Raw genomic sequence first — 15,111 nt, 5'->3', positions numbered from 1 at the left:
TTTTTATCAGGAAGATATTAGTTCGTGCAACCAAAGAGCACCGTAAACCCTAGAGCGTCTCTTTCCACTGTAAACAACTGATCTAACCTCATTTCCCTTTCCGATCAAATCAAATCTCGAGATCTCTCCTCTGTAGTCTACAATGGCGGCGGTGACGGCATCGAGACCTCGCGCATCCAAGGCCGAATCCTTCGTAGACAACAAACGTAAAGAAGACATCCGCTCCGCCAACATCAACGCCGCCCGCGCCGTCGCCGACGCCGTCCGCACGAGCCTGGGCCCTAAGGGGATGGACAAGATGATCTCCACCGCGAGCGGCGAGGTCATCATCACCAACGACGGAGCCACGATCCTCAACAAGATGGACGTTCTCCAGCCAGCGGCGAAGATGATGGTGGAGCTTTCCAAATCGCAGGACTCAGCCGCCGGAGACGGGACCACAACGGTCGTGGTACTCGCCGGAGCCTTGCTCAGAGTGTGCCAAACGCTTTTAGGTTCCGGGATCCACCCTACCGTGATCTCGGACGCGCTTCACAAGTCTTGCGCGAAGTCCGTTGATATCTTGACCGCCATGGCTGTCCCCGTGGAGCTCACGGATCGAGATTCGTTAGTTAAATCGGCGAGCACGTCGCTGAACAGTAAGGTTGTTAGTCAGTACTCTACTCTGCTCGCTCCGTTAGCTGTTGATGCGGTTTTATCAGTGATAGATCCGGAGAAGCCGGAGATTGTTGATCTGCGTGATATCAAAATTGTTAAGAAGCTTGGTGGCACTGTTGACGATACGCACACTGTTAACGGTTTGGTGTTTGATAAAAAAGTTAGCCACGCTGCTGGTGGGCCCACGAGGATGGAGAATGCCAAGATCGCTGTGATTCAGTTCCAAATCTCGCCTCCCAAGACTGACATCGAGCAGAGTATTGTTGTCTCTGATTACACTCAGATGGATAGGATCTTGAAGGAAGAGAGGAACTACATCTTGGGGATGATTAAGAAGATCAAGGCCACTGGTTGCAATGTGTTGCTGATTCAGAAGAGTATTTTGAGGGACGCTGTGACTGATTTGTCGCTTCATTATTTGGCGAAGGCTAAGATCATGGTGATTAAGGATGTGGAGAGGGATGAGATTGAGTTTGTGACGAAGACGTTGAACTGCTTGCCGATTGCTAACATTGAGCATTTTAGGGCTGAGAAGCTTGGTTTTGCTGATCTTGTTGAAGAAGCGTCGCTTGGAGATGGGAAGATTTTGAAGATCACTGGGATCAAGGACATGGGGAGAACCACCTCTGTTCTTGTCCGTGGATCTAACCAGCTTGTCCTTGATGAAGCTGAGAGGAGTCTGCACGATGCGTTGTGTGTTGTCAGGTGTCTTGTGAGCAAGAGGTTTTTGATTGCAGGAGGTGGTGCGCCAGAGATTGAGCTCTCGAGGCAGCTAGGCGCTTGGGCTAAGGTGCTCCATGGGATGGAAGGTTACTGTGTGAAGTCTTTTGCTGAAGCTCTGGAGGTTATTCCTTACACGCTGGCTGAGAATGCAGGTTTGAATCCTATTGCCATTGTGACTGAGCTGAGGAACAAGCATGCTCAAGGGGAGATCAACTCTGGGATCAATGTTAGGAAAGGGCAGATCACTAATATCTTGGAGGAAAACGTGGTGCAGCCTCTGCTTGTGAGCACCAGCGCAATCACTCTCGCAACTGAATGCGTAAGGATGATTTTGAAGATCGATGACATCGTTACTGTGAGGTAGTGTGGTAGTTTCACTCAAAACGGTCATCAGTACACTTCTCCTGCTCTATCTATCTAAAGCTTTGTTTCCTTTTTGGTGTTTTGGTCTATTTTTTTTTGTTGTTGCTGCAATGGTTGAACTTAGACCCTCTTTGCTTTCACCATGTGCTATTGCAGCTAAGTGGTCATCTCTGTGGTTTAGTGCTACTTTGTTTCTTTCTAGTGACTTAATATCCGGATTTCTCTTTTTGTTTCATATGTTGATTATGATTTGGTGATAGTGCAGCTGGTAGAAGTAGAATCAGAACTTCAATTGCTGTGACTCAAATAGTTGATTATGGGACAAAAAAAAACAGCCCAAAGTGGTATCCTAGACTGGGTCACAAAGGTTACTACAACACAGTTGAATGAACATTAGTTTCTCCAGCTCGTTTGTCTGTCAGCTACCAGACCCAATCAGGATATAAATTACTACTTGCGTCGTACTTGATTCAGTTAAATCTTCTTTTCATTTATTCACAAATTAATTGCAACCCAATTTTGATTACAACTCGAACGTAAACAACTAGAATATCCTTTGTATTGATCCTGTGTTTTGGGGCAAGTTCTTATGTGTGTATGTACAGAGAGTTTTTGCCTTGTGTGTTGCAATAGTATAAACTTCTACACTGCAGATTCAGAATTACTCTTCTTAGGTTGTGCGGCCACAATAAAAGGGCAAACACAGAGAGATCAAATCTCTTATTTAAGAATAAACAATGAGATCCCATAAAATCCGTATTCAATGAAGATGAATGGTGTGTTCATCTAAACATCACGATAGAAAGCTCAATCAAATCGGTACGATCATATATGAATGTACGAGTATATAAAAGACGAATATTCACAAGGATTCATTGAAATAGCTTAAAGTCAACTACTAGAGTTGGTGGTACACGTTTCACAACCAAATTCGATTTGTCTTGCCATGAAATAAGTAGACATAACATTCAAATATTTCTTTTTCTCTTCCATTATTTAGAGCAACGTGCAATATCTCCGTAATAGTTTTCTCTATTCAATAGAGACTACAGAGGTAATCGACACTGTCTCAAATAAGAACATAATCCATGATTTCTGGCTCTAGCCATCACTCACTAGTCACTAGTAACGAGCAGCAACACCAAATAAAACCAGAGAACACTAATTCTTTAAAAGTTTCATAAAAAAAAGCATCAGAAAACGATACAATTCGTTGTGGAAGAGGTGAATTTGAGACTAGATTTCATGTACATAGTTACCAAAGAGTCCAGAAAAGATAAAACCGAAAGCCATTTACCTTAAATGATTTTCTACAAAGGCTCAAGTTTTAAGCCACCTTAAAACAAGAGCAATCCTAACAAGTGTTGATCCCAAGTTCTAAAGTCATCCAATATAAGTTATTTCTTATTTTATCGAACTGCCTGTTTCTTCAAGCCTGAGGAGCATGCACTGCTTTAACATATTTCTGCAGTAGCAATAAAGAGCATATGGATCATCTATACGAGAGACAGCAACATGCTTGATCAATCAAATGATTTACCTTTCTTATAGCATCAAACGTCCGTGCTTTCTCCTCTCTCTTTTCACAAGAGCACTCTCCGCACCAGCTGGAGAAGTCCTTCTGAAGTCTTTGTAGCTCTCTAAACGAAGAGCTGAGTGGAACAACAAGAAGGAAAAGTTTGATAAGAAAACAAGTGACTATTCTAAAGAAGTTCCATGTCAGATCAGTCAAGAGGCAAGTTTTTCGATTTGTATACATACCTTCTGCACCATAGAAGCATGTTGACCCTGTGTCCAGATGTTGTGGCTCTGGCACCATGGCGGTGGCGCCCGCGGTGAAGTACAGCTTGCCCCGGTACATGACAATAATCAAATATCTCCTGATTTCGTAAGAAAACAGTTGTTGCCATTAGCCATCAGCCAGCTATACGACAAGAAAGCAACTAAAAAAAAAAGAGTAGCATACGATGCCAAAAAAAAAAAAAAGAGTAGCATACATCTGACTTTGTCGCTGTGTTAACATGTTTCTCACACCGTGTGCCTCTGAAAAACAACTCCCCTCCCACAAATTGGTTACCCAAACAAACGTTCAGAGTCACTTCTGAATCATCCACATGAAAGCCTGCAAATTTTTATAAGAAGAGCTTATATTCAACTAGAATATCAGTCAAACTAGTAAGGATATTTGAAAAAATTCTGCAGGAGAGGACTCACCTAAATCAACATCCCTATCTTTACCATACTCGACAACAAACCCATGGTGAGAGTCCAGAGTTGCTCCACCAACATCATTGAAGAACACTACAAAACAAAAGATAGAAAGAAACTTTTTAGCCAAAACAGTAACATAACTAATGGAGTTCTTAAATATAGTCTAGTGTAATGGATTTCAACTATATATTACCTTTGGAAATGGGACGTATGAAACATTCCATGAGTTTGTCAAGCATGGTATCAAGGCCAAAGTCGTCAAGCACAGCACCGTATTTATTCATTGTGTTTGGTCTCATGATTCTGAATTTTGTCTCAGCCACCCACTTTTCAAAATTGTCTATCTGCATGGCCAATCAGTAGTAGTACATTTAACAGAATATAAAGATAGAATAAAAGGGTACAGAGAAATTAAAAAAAAAAAAGGACGCATTGCACATTACCTCGGCTAGCATCATCTCGCAGAAGCTAGGGAGGAGCATGTCAAAGACAAAAACACCAGGAGAAGCTTCAGATATGATGCTTCTGAAGCTATCCTCTGTGTTCTCATTTATCGCCTTTAGGAAAGAGGGAACGAAACATAGTCTAGGAACTAGATTATACAGCTCCCTGTGAAGTGGCTGCAGGAGACAAGAAAGACAAAAAAAAAAACATTTCAAACTACTCGCTGATGACTGGTGCAGCGAGATAAAGCACACAAGTAAAGATAAATAAAAAAAAGGATCCACACCTGATAGTTTGATACTATCTTACTCCTATAGTCACTGTGCTTTTGAGCCTGTAACATCAAAGATAAATGAACCTAAAATCATTGGGCTCATGTATAAGCATTTAGCAAGATCAAGATCAAGATCACACCAGTTTGTATGTAAAGCTACGACAAATCATCATAGAAGCCATGTGGGTCAGCTCCAAAACAATACCCATCCTCAAATTCAGACAAAAAAAAGGTCAAAGCTTTGAACTTTACCTTGGACCGCTCTCCACTAGGAAGGTGACTGAGCATAATGTCAGTCATGAACCTCACTCTCTCTTCCCTGTTCGAGACCAGCATGTCCGGAGGCAAGTACTTCTCCAGATTCTTGTAAACCGGATTAGGGAAATCGAGCTGCAGATCCTCGTAATTATCTGGCCTAACCTCGTTGTTAGGGTTTATCCTCAGCTTACGGCACGAAACCGTAGCTCTCACCGCCGCAGAAACAATCTGGTGAGAGTTGCCTGCACTAGTTCCGTTACCGTCCACCATTACTCTCCTGCTGACCACCTCGCCTGTCTGCTTGACGCCTTACAAGTAAAGTAAGAAACTTTCTTAGTACACTACATTCCAAAAGCGAAACCCAGAATCTAGAAGAGAATCTGATTTGATCTTTGTTTTGGGTCTTGGTCGATCTGGAGATCTCTCTGGTTTTTGCCTTTTGGGTTCCCGTTGAAGTTAGGGTTCTCTCTGCAACGTTGTTGATTTTTTTATTGCCTTTTTTTTTTCCTTTTAACTACGCTCGTAACTTACCTTCCCACGCTTTTAAAAGAGTTTAATGATTGTTCGGCCCATTTTAAGGCCCATAATATAATTACAATCCGGTTACTCAAATTTCCGGTATATTGATTAAGATGGGACTAAAAGTATAAAAAAATAAAGATAAATTAGGGATTTGTACGTCTTCTAGACAGTTTAGGCTGGAATACAGGTATCCTAATCGAGTTTTTTGTTTGGGTTCATTCAAATTTCAGTTTTTCTGTTTCATGAATTTCAATCTCATTCGGTTATTTATAAAAGTTTTAAATCGGATTCAGTTTAGGTTTAGTCGAGTTTGGTTCAAGTTTAGTTACATGTCTAAGATCCGGCTAAAGTCAAAATAGTTTTGGTATCAAATATTTATCTGATTATCGGTTCTGAAAATATTACTTTATGCTTGATTAAACTCAATATATTTCTAATATTTTCAATAATTTGTATACTTAGCTTTCTCAAACCATATTGTTGTTTTTCAGTGGAAGACTCGTCTATGAACAATACAAGATTCAGTCTATGAACAATATTTTAAAATTAAAATATTTTAAAATTTTGAAACTATTTATAAATTTTATTACATAAAATATTTTTCGTTTTTAGAACTTGAATGACAATTTTTCAAATTAATATAATATATTGCATTAATAAAATATTTTAAATTTTATACTTTTTAGTTGTTGTTTATTATGTATAATAATATTATTCAATAATTTATTTATAGATATTAAGAATTAATTAGCTACAACTAATACTAAAATTATCTATATTTATTTACATATATGAAACACGTAAATTAATTTACATTAATGTTAAATGATAAAAAAATTGTATGGGAATTTTATCTTTATGAAAATATTATTTACTTAATTATTAATTAATTAAAATATAGTATTTTATAAAAAATAAAAAAAATTCGTTTTTATATTGAAAACCCACAAAAATTGGTTTTTAGTTTTTCTTCACAAATTGGTTGAAATTTTGAAAAACTAGTTTTCCTAAATTTTAGGGAATCTATTTGTTAAAAAACTTGATTGGCAAGTGAAATAGTTTTTACAAAAACAAAAACAAAAACTAAAAAAAGTAAAACTTGATTGGATAAAAAATAATTTTTACAAAAGCAAAAACCAAAAACTAAAACTAAGTTATAGTTAAATTTTAAATTGTTACAAAAACTAAAACCAAAAAAGCATTTTCCTTAAATTTTAAATTGTTCCCAAGTTATAGTTAGGATTTCTTCCCCAGGTTTATGTTCTCTCATATAAGAACCGATATGGGTCCTACATAAAGCATTGAAGCCCAATAAAATTGGGTTTTAGGCCTAAATTTGTTTGAAAGCCGAAAAGATGTTGAGTGATGTCGAGAGGAGAGATGCAGATCCCATTGACCTTGGAGTTTGTTTGTTTGTTAGTGTCAACACGTGCGACCCACGTGAAAATTCACCCTTTCCAGCTTCGTGCTTTGTCTCCTCCTGCGTCTCTCACTCTCTCTCGTATCTCTCTGCAGCGGAGTAGAATTTAGAAATGTGGAAGGAGGAATCGTTGGATTTAGTACTAGTGCCGGCGGGTCTCGCCGTGATGGTCGCTTACCATGTCTGGCTCGGCTACACCATTATCCACCGTCCGAAGCTCACCGCTATCTCCCTCAACGCTGAATCTCGAAGACTATGGGTCTTCGCTATGATGGACGTACGCTTCTCCCTTCTCCTCTTCTTATTCTTTCGATACAATATACTCGTCCCTGACGAGGCTTTGGATTAGCTAAAAAAAACATAGAAAAAATGGAAAAAGGGTTTATGAGTAATGATCATGAGAACAGTAAAGGTAAATACTTTTGAGTGATGTAAACATGTGATCTCCAAAAGTTAGAATCAACTTTTGAGTAGTAGACTGTGGCTTAACCTTGGAGCTAGACAATGGCTTTCGCCCTAGGCATAGGAGACACAATCAAGCACACTCTGATTTGTTAGTTCCTTTTAGTTTAGTTTTCGGTTTAGATTCAGTTTTTGTCATTTTTATTTGTGTAGGATCCGATGAAAAACGGTGTATTGGCAGTACAGACAATCAGGAACAACATAATGGCATCAACCGTTTTAGCCACAACAGCAATCACTCTCTGTTCCATCATCGGCGTCTTCGTAAGCAGCAACTCCCCTTCGGAATCCACAGCGTCGCCTATGATATACGGCAACAAAAGCCCTCTCCTTGCAACCATCAAGAACTTCTCGATCCTCATCTGTTTCCTCATGGCCTTTCTCTGCAACGTCCAGTCCATCAGGTACTACGCCCACGTTAGTTTCCTAGTCACCGTGCCCGTCTCCAGAGGGGAAAAAGAGCACTGCGAGTACGTGGCTAGGAACCTGAACCGAGCTCTCTACTTCTGGTTCCTCGGGTTGAGGGCCTTCTATTTCTCCTTCCCGCTCTTCCTGTGGAACTTTGGTCCCACCCCCATGTTTGTGTGCTGTTGTATGATGTCTTCGATTTTGTATTTCTTGGACACGACCACTTCTTTTACTAGGCGTCTCCACAGCCAGTCGTTTAGAGAAACTGCTGAGTCGATGGATGGTGAAATCGAATCAGTGGTTCATGCTCTCTAGATTCTTCTCTGATTCTTTTGTTGTGTGTTGGTTGTTCGTTGAGGTTCTAGAGATATTTTGCGGAATGTTTTTGAAATGTGATGGAAAAACTTGGGCTGCGATTGTTTGTTTGCGTTTTCATGTAACAATGATTAGAAGATTATCATATGAAAACGCAAACGCTTATAGCCCTGTTCGTTTGGTTGCCGCAGGTTTCGGCGTCAGCGGCAGCGTCAGCATCTGAGGACAGTTGTTGTTCGTTTCGCAGACGCTGACGCTGCCGCTGACGCTGCCGCATACTATATCGCGACCGCAGGTTTTATCGGCGTCAGCCGCAGGACGCGGCGTTCGGACGCGGCGTCAGACGCAGCTTCCTGCGTCAACGAAACGAACAAGAGTTGACGCAGAATGTTGACGCTGCCGCTGCCGCCGGTACCTGCGGCAACCTAACGAACAGCCCTTATGTAAACGCAAATAAACAATCGAGAATAATACTTTTGTATGTACTCTGTAGAATGTAGTCTATGTAATTTCAGTGGCCCTGATGCCTATTGCAAATTTGCAATGCCTGCTAAATGAATCAAATAAGTATCACAATGCAAGTTGGTAGATGTACTCTCAAGTGTTGCATATGACAACCTATATTGGTCTATACATGCGCAACATAAAAGCTCAAAACTACAACAACAACAAAAACGAATCCTTAACTGCGTTCAAGTAGGGGCAAGAAAGCAAGTGCTCACTAATTAAAAATGCATAATTTAGGCAAATCTGAGATGTTTCTATTGAATGTGAGATGCATGCACCATGTAAGTATAATGCAAGTATTATGCATAGATAAAAAAGAAGTATTATGTAAGTATATATGTTTGTGTGTAGTAAGAGAGAAGATAATATAATCGTGGTGACAGAAGTCTAGAGAGCACAAAAGAGTGGCTAGAGATGCAGGCTCTTCCTGCTCTCTATATTCTGTCAAAAAATAGAAACGTTCAAGCAATCAAGCTTGATGTTACTATACACTGAAAGAACGCATATCACCAGATTTAGGTAGGCGTTATAACATAGTAGTGGAATTGTTACAGTCTTACAGACTATAGTATTATGCTATATGCTCAAAATCTTAGAGGCTAAAAAAAAACTTTCATACACTGTTAAGAACGTGGGAGTTAGCCCATATATCTTCAAATAATTTTTGAAAATAATTTTAGAGTCTTACATATATGTTATTTCTTAAGAACGTGGGAGTTATGCCCATATCTTCTCGAAAGTATTTGAAAATTTTAATTTGAAAAATAAGAAGTTTGAAATCTATACACAAAGGGAACCAACTTTCATACACTGTTATTAGGCTACCACCACTTTCCAAATAAATGAATATCTTCATTTAGGTATAGTTATTTTTGTTTTAAAGCCACATCCAATGGTGAGAACAAAAAAGACAAAAAAACAAGGGGAAAACAAAGTAATATAACTGTTCTGAAAAAAAAAAACTTAATTTTGCAATAAAACATATTTATCATAGATCTTTCCTCCTCAAAATCACAAAACCATTCACATCTTCAAAAGTTATTGTTTCATTGATTCGTTTGTAAATTGCAACTGCAACCGTAGTAGAAACATTAATTAGGGTTTTTAAACCTCGATCGTCCATCGATTCTTTTCGCATTTTTACCAGGTAACCTTTTTATTCCATCATCTTTATGTCTAATTGTTTATTCATGTATGTATGCATGATGAATCCAGATTATATTTTTTGTGACGTTGTTTTATCTTTGATTAAACCTGAAACAAATTATTTATTTTATTTTTTCCGATAAATAATTCCTTCATTGCGTTGATAGATGATATGAACAAGAAAATAAACAAAATCTAAGTATATTTTCTCGTTTTAGATTTTTTCTGCATAACACAATTAAAATTTAGTTCTGAAAAAACAAGAAGATAGATTGTGTATACATTACACACATGTTACAATGAAACTGCTGTTTTTAGGTCAATGTAATTAGCCTGAAAGATGGGTAAGATAACGCTTGGATCTCACACGGTAAAGAGCCATGGATGGAAAGTGGCTCGAGAGCATCTAATTGACTGGATCATCCTCGTCCTCCTCGGTATTGTCATCATTGTTCTCAACATTATGGAGCCATTTCATCGCTACATCGGGCCAGACATGTTGACCGATCTAACTTTCCCATTGTATCAAGACACCATCCCTATTTGGGCTGTCCCGGTAAAGTACACACTTGTTCCGAAAGAAATAATCTCACTATTTCTTTTCATCACAAGAAATCAGTGCTAATGTTGCTGATTATGTGTGTAGATTATTTGTATATTGGTTCCGATATGCATCTTCACAGTGTACTATTACTTTGGAAGAGATGTTTATGATCTTCATCACGCCATTCTCGGTGAGTTAATTTCTACTTATACTGATCATGCTCAAATGTATATTCGGCATGATTTATATTAGTACTTGTATGTTGTGTATAGGTATTGGATTCTCATGTCTTGTGACTGGAGTCACCACTGATTCCATCAAAAATGCGGTCGGTAGGCCACGACCTAACTTCTTCCACCGATGTTTTCCCGATGGTAAAGCGGTATTAAACATCTCCACGAATCCATTACTTCTTAATTTGGACATCAAAGATAATTTGTTAGAGCCTATACAAGAAGCCCAGCTTGTCTCATAAGTCACATAAAATTTAATGCAATGTCATAGGTTCATGTGTGTTATTAGGGCCTCTTTGCAAAGCAATAAGTATACATAGGGCTGATATGTGATCAAGAGATGTAACCTTTGAGTTAGTGACGAGGTTTATAGTGTGCAAGAAAATAAAGGAAGATAAAAGTTTAACTAGAACACCAAGAATAAAAGTTAATCTTTTGATCAAATAAAAATCACTAGGGCTTCTTGTATAGCTCTGATAGCATGAAGTTTTTTGTGCTTATATACTAAACAAAAATGAAAACAGAAATTTGATTCGGTTACTAAGGATGTTGTGTGCCATGGAGTTAAAAAAATCATCAAAGAAGGTTACAAGAGTTTTCCTAGCGGTCACACTTCCTGTAAGTCTTCTAAAAACATCAAAGTCGTTAAATATAAACCAATTTCGGTTAACTAAACCGGTTATTTACGGTATAAAATGCAGGGTCCTTCGCCGGTTTAACTTTCCTTGCATGGTACTTATCGGGGAAGATCAAAGTCTTTGACAGAAGAGGACACGTGGCAAAGCTATGCCTTGTGTTCTTACCAATACTCGTCGCAGTTCTCATCGGAATAACACGCGTCGACGACTATTGGCATCATTGGACCGACGTCTTCGCCGGTGCGATCATCGGAATATTTTTCTCATCTTTATCTTACCTCCACTTTTTCCCTTACCCATACGACGACAATGGTAATGAACTTTTTGTTATCATGTCACTCCTTTCATGAATTGGGGTTAACGATTATAATGATTTTTTAAAAATTAATAGGATGGGCACCACATGCGTATTTTAGAATGTTGGCCGAGAGTAGTCGTCGTGACACAACGATGACTCGGAGCGGTTCACGAGAGATGTTGGAAAACGACGTTGAGCTTGGCTCTAGCTCCATGCCGCACCATCGTAATCGAGGAAGCACTGATTCTGAATGATAATATTCCTGTGCACATTTTAATTTATTTATGTGTGTAATTTATAACTACATGATTATATATGTGTATGTCTGACTTACTGGTAATTTGTTACTACAGCTAAAATGTTACTTTGCCTAAAATGTACATTTCAATAAGTAGCATATAACTGTTGTTAACCGTGTTCTCAAAGATGTTAGTCTGGTTAGCATTGGTTTAGTTTGGTTTTAATTTTCTCTTGGGGTTCTGATTTCAACGTTGGATCCGTATAAATTAAGCAAAGTGTTTCTTCCTTCAAAATATTTGTAATTTTAACCGATTTATATATATATTTTTTTTTTGTCAAACAGAGGTTCTGTGTACTCAAGTTTAGCTTCCAAAACGAAGTTTTTTTTTCTTTTGATAATCCGGGATATCTGGCGGGCCAAGGTCCAACCGACTAATCTCATAGGAACTTGTTTACCGGCATCAGACATATCTGGATGCTCGCAATGAAAAATAAATATTCATGTCGGCTAGCCACACAAACACGTAAATCTAAGTTTGGTAGTTTCAAACTCAGGAATTTTTAACACAATTTCAAGTCCGCCGTATCATTTGACAAATGACAAAGTTTATGTGGTTAACAAAGTTGAGATACATGAAAACAAACAAAGATAACTATTTAACGTGACGTTAGTTTTAAACTGTCTCTATTGTGCTACTTTTTTCTTTACGGCATCTCTCTATTGTTCTACAATTAGTGCTCCATCTTCGTATAAATGAATCTTAATGAAGTGTCATATTGGGAATCGAACGTGAAACGTCCGATTGAAGTTAACCGGACACGGTCACCGAAAGTTATCCACATGGGTTTGGTTTTTCATTTTCCCATAAGGTCTAGATTCATCCATCTTCTTCGGAGACAATCCATTTCATCTGAACAATATTTTCATCTTTTGATAACCAGTGAACAAAGCAAAACTACATTTGTTATATGACTTATAACATGCATGCATATGAATCATTTCATATTCATTTTCAACAGAAGATGGAGTATTACTTACATGGAAGTTTTTTACAACTTTCCGCAAACAAATTGCAGCTAGCTGTAATGTTGGAAATTGTAAAGGATTTAAAGTTAACCATGTTAAATGACAGAAATAATCATATTTTATCAAACATTCTACACCAAGTAAAATAATACTACACAGTTTTCTAAAACATACAAATCTCGACATTATATTATTATGATAAATGTGTATTAACAAAGAAGTTTAGTTCAAATCTATACATTGTTTGATCTACATTATTTTGTAATAAAATTTCTTATGAAACGTTAAGATATAAATTCAGTTTTACTTCTTTTCCAGATTAGCAAGATATATTCAATTTTACTTCTTTTACCGATTAAAAAAAGAGCAAGTCTTGGATATAATCCAATGAAACATTAACATTTGGAAGAAAAAACCATTAGTATTGATTGACCTCCGAATTTTAAAGAATTAACATATAATTTTATGTCTTTAAGTTATGAAACATTAAGGTTTACAATAAACTATTTATAGCTATTTAGCAAAAAAAAAGGGGTTTTTGACAAAACTAACCCACAACTTGATTTTAACCCCAAACTTATACCCAAACTTGAATCAAATGCAAAACTAACCTAAAAGCCTAATGAAATTACAGCTCAGCCCCTTGTAACCAAACAAAAAAACAGAAGCCATTTTTACGAATATAGCCCTAGTAAATCGTCTGAGTCGTCTGAGATGTTGGAAGTCGTCTGGACGACTGAAGTGTAAGTCGTCTGGTACCGGTTTATTTTAAAAATAATTTATAAATCTTGTAAAAAAATATTTTGATGCGTGAAAAATAAAAATCAAGTAATTATAAACAGTTTTAAGTGATATAAATTAAGATATGATAAAATTGATTTGTTTTGAAGATAGATGAGTGGAAGTAGTGAATCATGAAATACTTTGGTTTAGGAGTTTGGCAAACATATGTTGTAGTATTGTATGTATTGTTAGGGTTAGATTTTGGAAAACTAAAATGTTTTTTTCAAAAATTAGTTTTCACCTATATGTGTTTATTTATGTGTATAGTAAACACTTTTCAAGTTTGATTTGATTTTATGAAGTCTTTAATTAGATAATTAAGTTTAGGGGTTATGTTTAGGGTGTGGACAACTTATATTTCAGTCGTCTGTTGAATAATTTACTCGGACGACGTATATTTTAGTCGTCTGTTGAATAATTTACTCGGACGACGTATATTTTAGTCGTCTGTTGAATAATTTACTCGGACGACGTATATTTTAGTCGTCTGTTGAATAATTTACTCGGACGACGTATATTTTAGTCGTCTGTTGAATAATTTACTCGGACGACGTATATTTTAGTCGTCTGTTGAATAATTTACTCGGACGACGTATATTTTAGTCGTCTGTTGAATAATTTACTCGGACGACGTATATTTTAGTCGTCTGTTGAATAATTTACTCGGACGACGTATATTTTAGTCGTCTGTTGAATAATTTACTCGGACGACGTATATTTCAGTCGTCCACGTCGTACCAAACCTTTAATTTTACCAATGTACGTTTTAACCTAACCGGATCATTTTACTCGGACGACTTACATTTCAGTCGTCTGGTGAAGAAATTAAAACAGACGACTTACATGTAAGTCGTCCAGAAGAGTTTAATATTTTTAGCGGAAAATTAAATATTTTTAGCGGGAAACTAAAATACAAGACTTTCCAGACGACTTACAAGTAAGTCGTCTGGAAAGTCTTCTATTTTAGTTTCCCGCTAAAAATATTTAATTTCCCGCTAAAAATATTAAACTCTTCTGGACGACTTACATGTAAGTCGTCTGTTTTAATTTCTTCACCAGACGACTGAAATGTAAGTCGTCCGAGTAAATTATTCAACAGACGACTGAAATATAAGTCGTCCACACCCTAAACATAACCCCTAAACTTAATTATCTAATTAAAGACTTCATAAAATCAAATCAAACTTGAAAAGTGTTTACTATACACATAAATAAACACATATAGGTGAAAACTAATTTTTGAAAAAAACATTTTAGTTTTCCAAAATCTAACCCTAACAATACATACAATACTACAACATATGTTTGCCAAACTCCTAAACCAAAGTATTTCATGATTCACTACTTCCACTCATCTATCTTCAAAACAAATCAATTTTATCATATCTTAATTTATATCACTTAAAACTGTTTATAATTACTTGATTTTTATTTTTCACGCATCAAAATATTTTTTTACAAGATTTATAAATTATTTTTAAAATAAACCGGTACCAGACGACTTACACTTCAGTCGTCCAGACGACTTCCAACATCTCAGACGACTCAGACGATTTACTAGGGCTATATTCATAAAAATGGCTTCTGTTTTTTTGTTTGGTCACAAGGGGCTGAGATGTAATTTCACTAGGCTTTTAG

At 37.1% G+C, this 15,111-nt stretch overlaps 4 protein-coding genes across 4 annotated transcripts; 3 read left to right on the top strand and 1 right to left on the bottom strand.

The window, feature by feature from the left end:
- Positions 1-50: 50 nt before the first annotated feature.
- On the top strand, positions 51-1,978 carry LOC106295595 (T-complex protein 1 subunit delta). The gene has a single exon (XM_013731533.1). The coding sequence runs from the start codon at positions 143-145 to the stop codon at positions 1,742-1,744; it is 1,602 nt and encodes a 533-aa protein (XP_013586987.1). The 5' UTR covers positions 51-142; the 3' UTR covers positions 1,745-1,978.
- Positions 1,979-2,952: 974 nt separating this feature from the next.
- Positions 2,953-5,425, bottom strand: LOC106292876 (uncharacterized PKHD-type hydroxylase At1g22950). The gene is made up of 9 exons (XM_013728547.1): positions 4,925-5,425; positions 4,685-4,732; positions 4,398-4,574; positions 4,148-4,298; positions 3,958-4,044; positions 3,741-3,865; positions 3,505-3,623; positions 3,284-3,395; positions 2,953-3,208 (listed from the first exon to the last, which is right to left on the bottom strand). Exons 1-9 carry the CDS (start codon positions 5,198-5,200, stop codon positions 3,173-3,175), a joined length of 1,131 nt encoding a protein of 376 aa, XP_013584001.1. The 5' UTR covers positions 5,201-5,425; the 3' UTR covers positions 2,953-3,172.
- A 1,529-nt stretch (positions 5,426-6,954) lies between these two features.
- LOC106293845 lies at positions 6,955-8,206 on the top strand. The gene is made up of 2 exons (XM_013729481.1): positions 6,955-7,149; positions 7,488-8,206. The coding sequence occupies exons 1-2, from the start codon at positions 6,985-6,987 to the stop codon at positions 8,055-8,057; spliced, it is 735 nt and encodes a 244-aa protein (XP_013584935.1). The 5' UTR covers positions 6,955-6,984; the 3' UTR covers positions 8,058-8,206.
- Positions 8,207-9,563: 1,357 nt separating this feature from the next.
- On the top strand, positions 9,564-11,682 carry LOC106293935 (probable lipid phosphate phosphatase 4). The gene is made up of 7 exons (XM_013729570.1): positions 9,564-9,711; positions 10,029-10,266; positions 10,357-10,444; positions 10,527-10,636; positions 11,012-11,105; positions 11,189-11,437; positions 11,517-11,682. The coding sequence occupies exons 2-7, from the start codon at positions 10,051-10,053 to the stop codon at positions 11,675-11,677; spliced, it is 918 nt and encodes a 305-aa protein (XP_013585024.1). The 5' UTR covers positions 9,564-9,711; positions 10,029-10,050; the 3' UTR covers positions 11,678-11,682.
- The last annotated feature ends 3,429 nt before the right edge of the window (positions 11,683-15,111 follow it).

This window comes from Brassica oleracea, chromosome C5 (assembly GCF_000695525.1).
Source record: "Brassica oleracea var. oleracea cultivar TO1000 chromosome C5, BOL, whole genome shotgun sequence".
Classification (NCBI taxonomy): Eukaryota; Viridiplantae; Streptophyta; class Magnoliopsida; order Brassicales; family Brassicaceae; genus Brassica; species Brassica oleracea.
The sequence above is the reverse complement of the archived record's forward strand: the minus strand, read 5'-3'. Positions and strand labels throughout refer to the sequence as shown.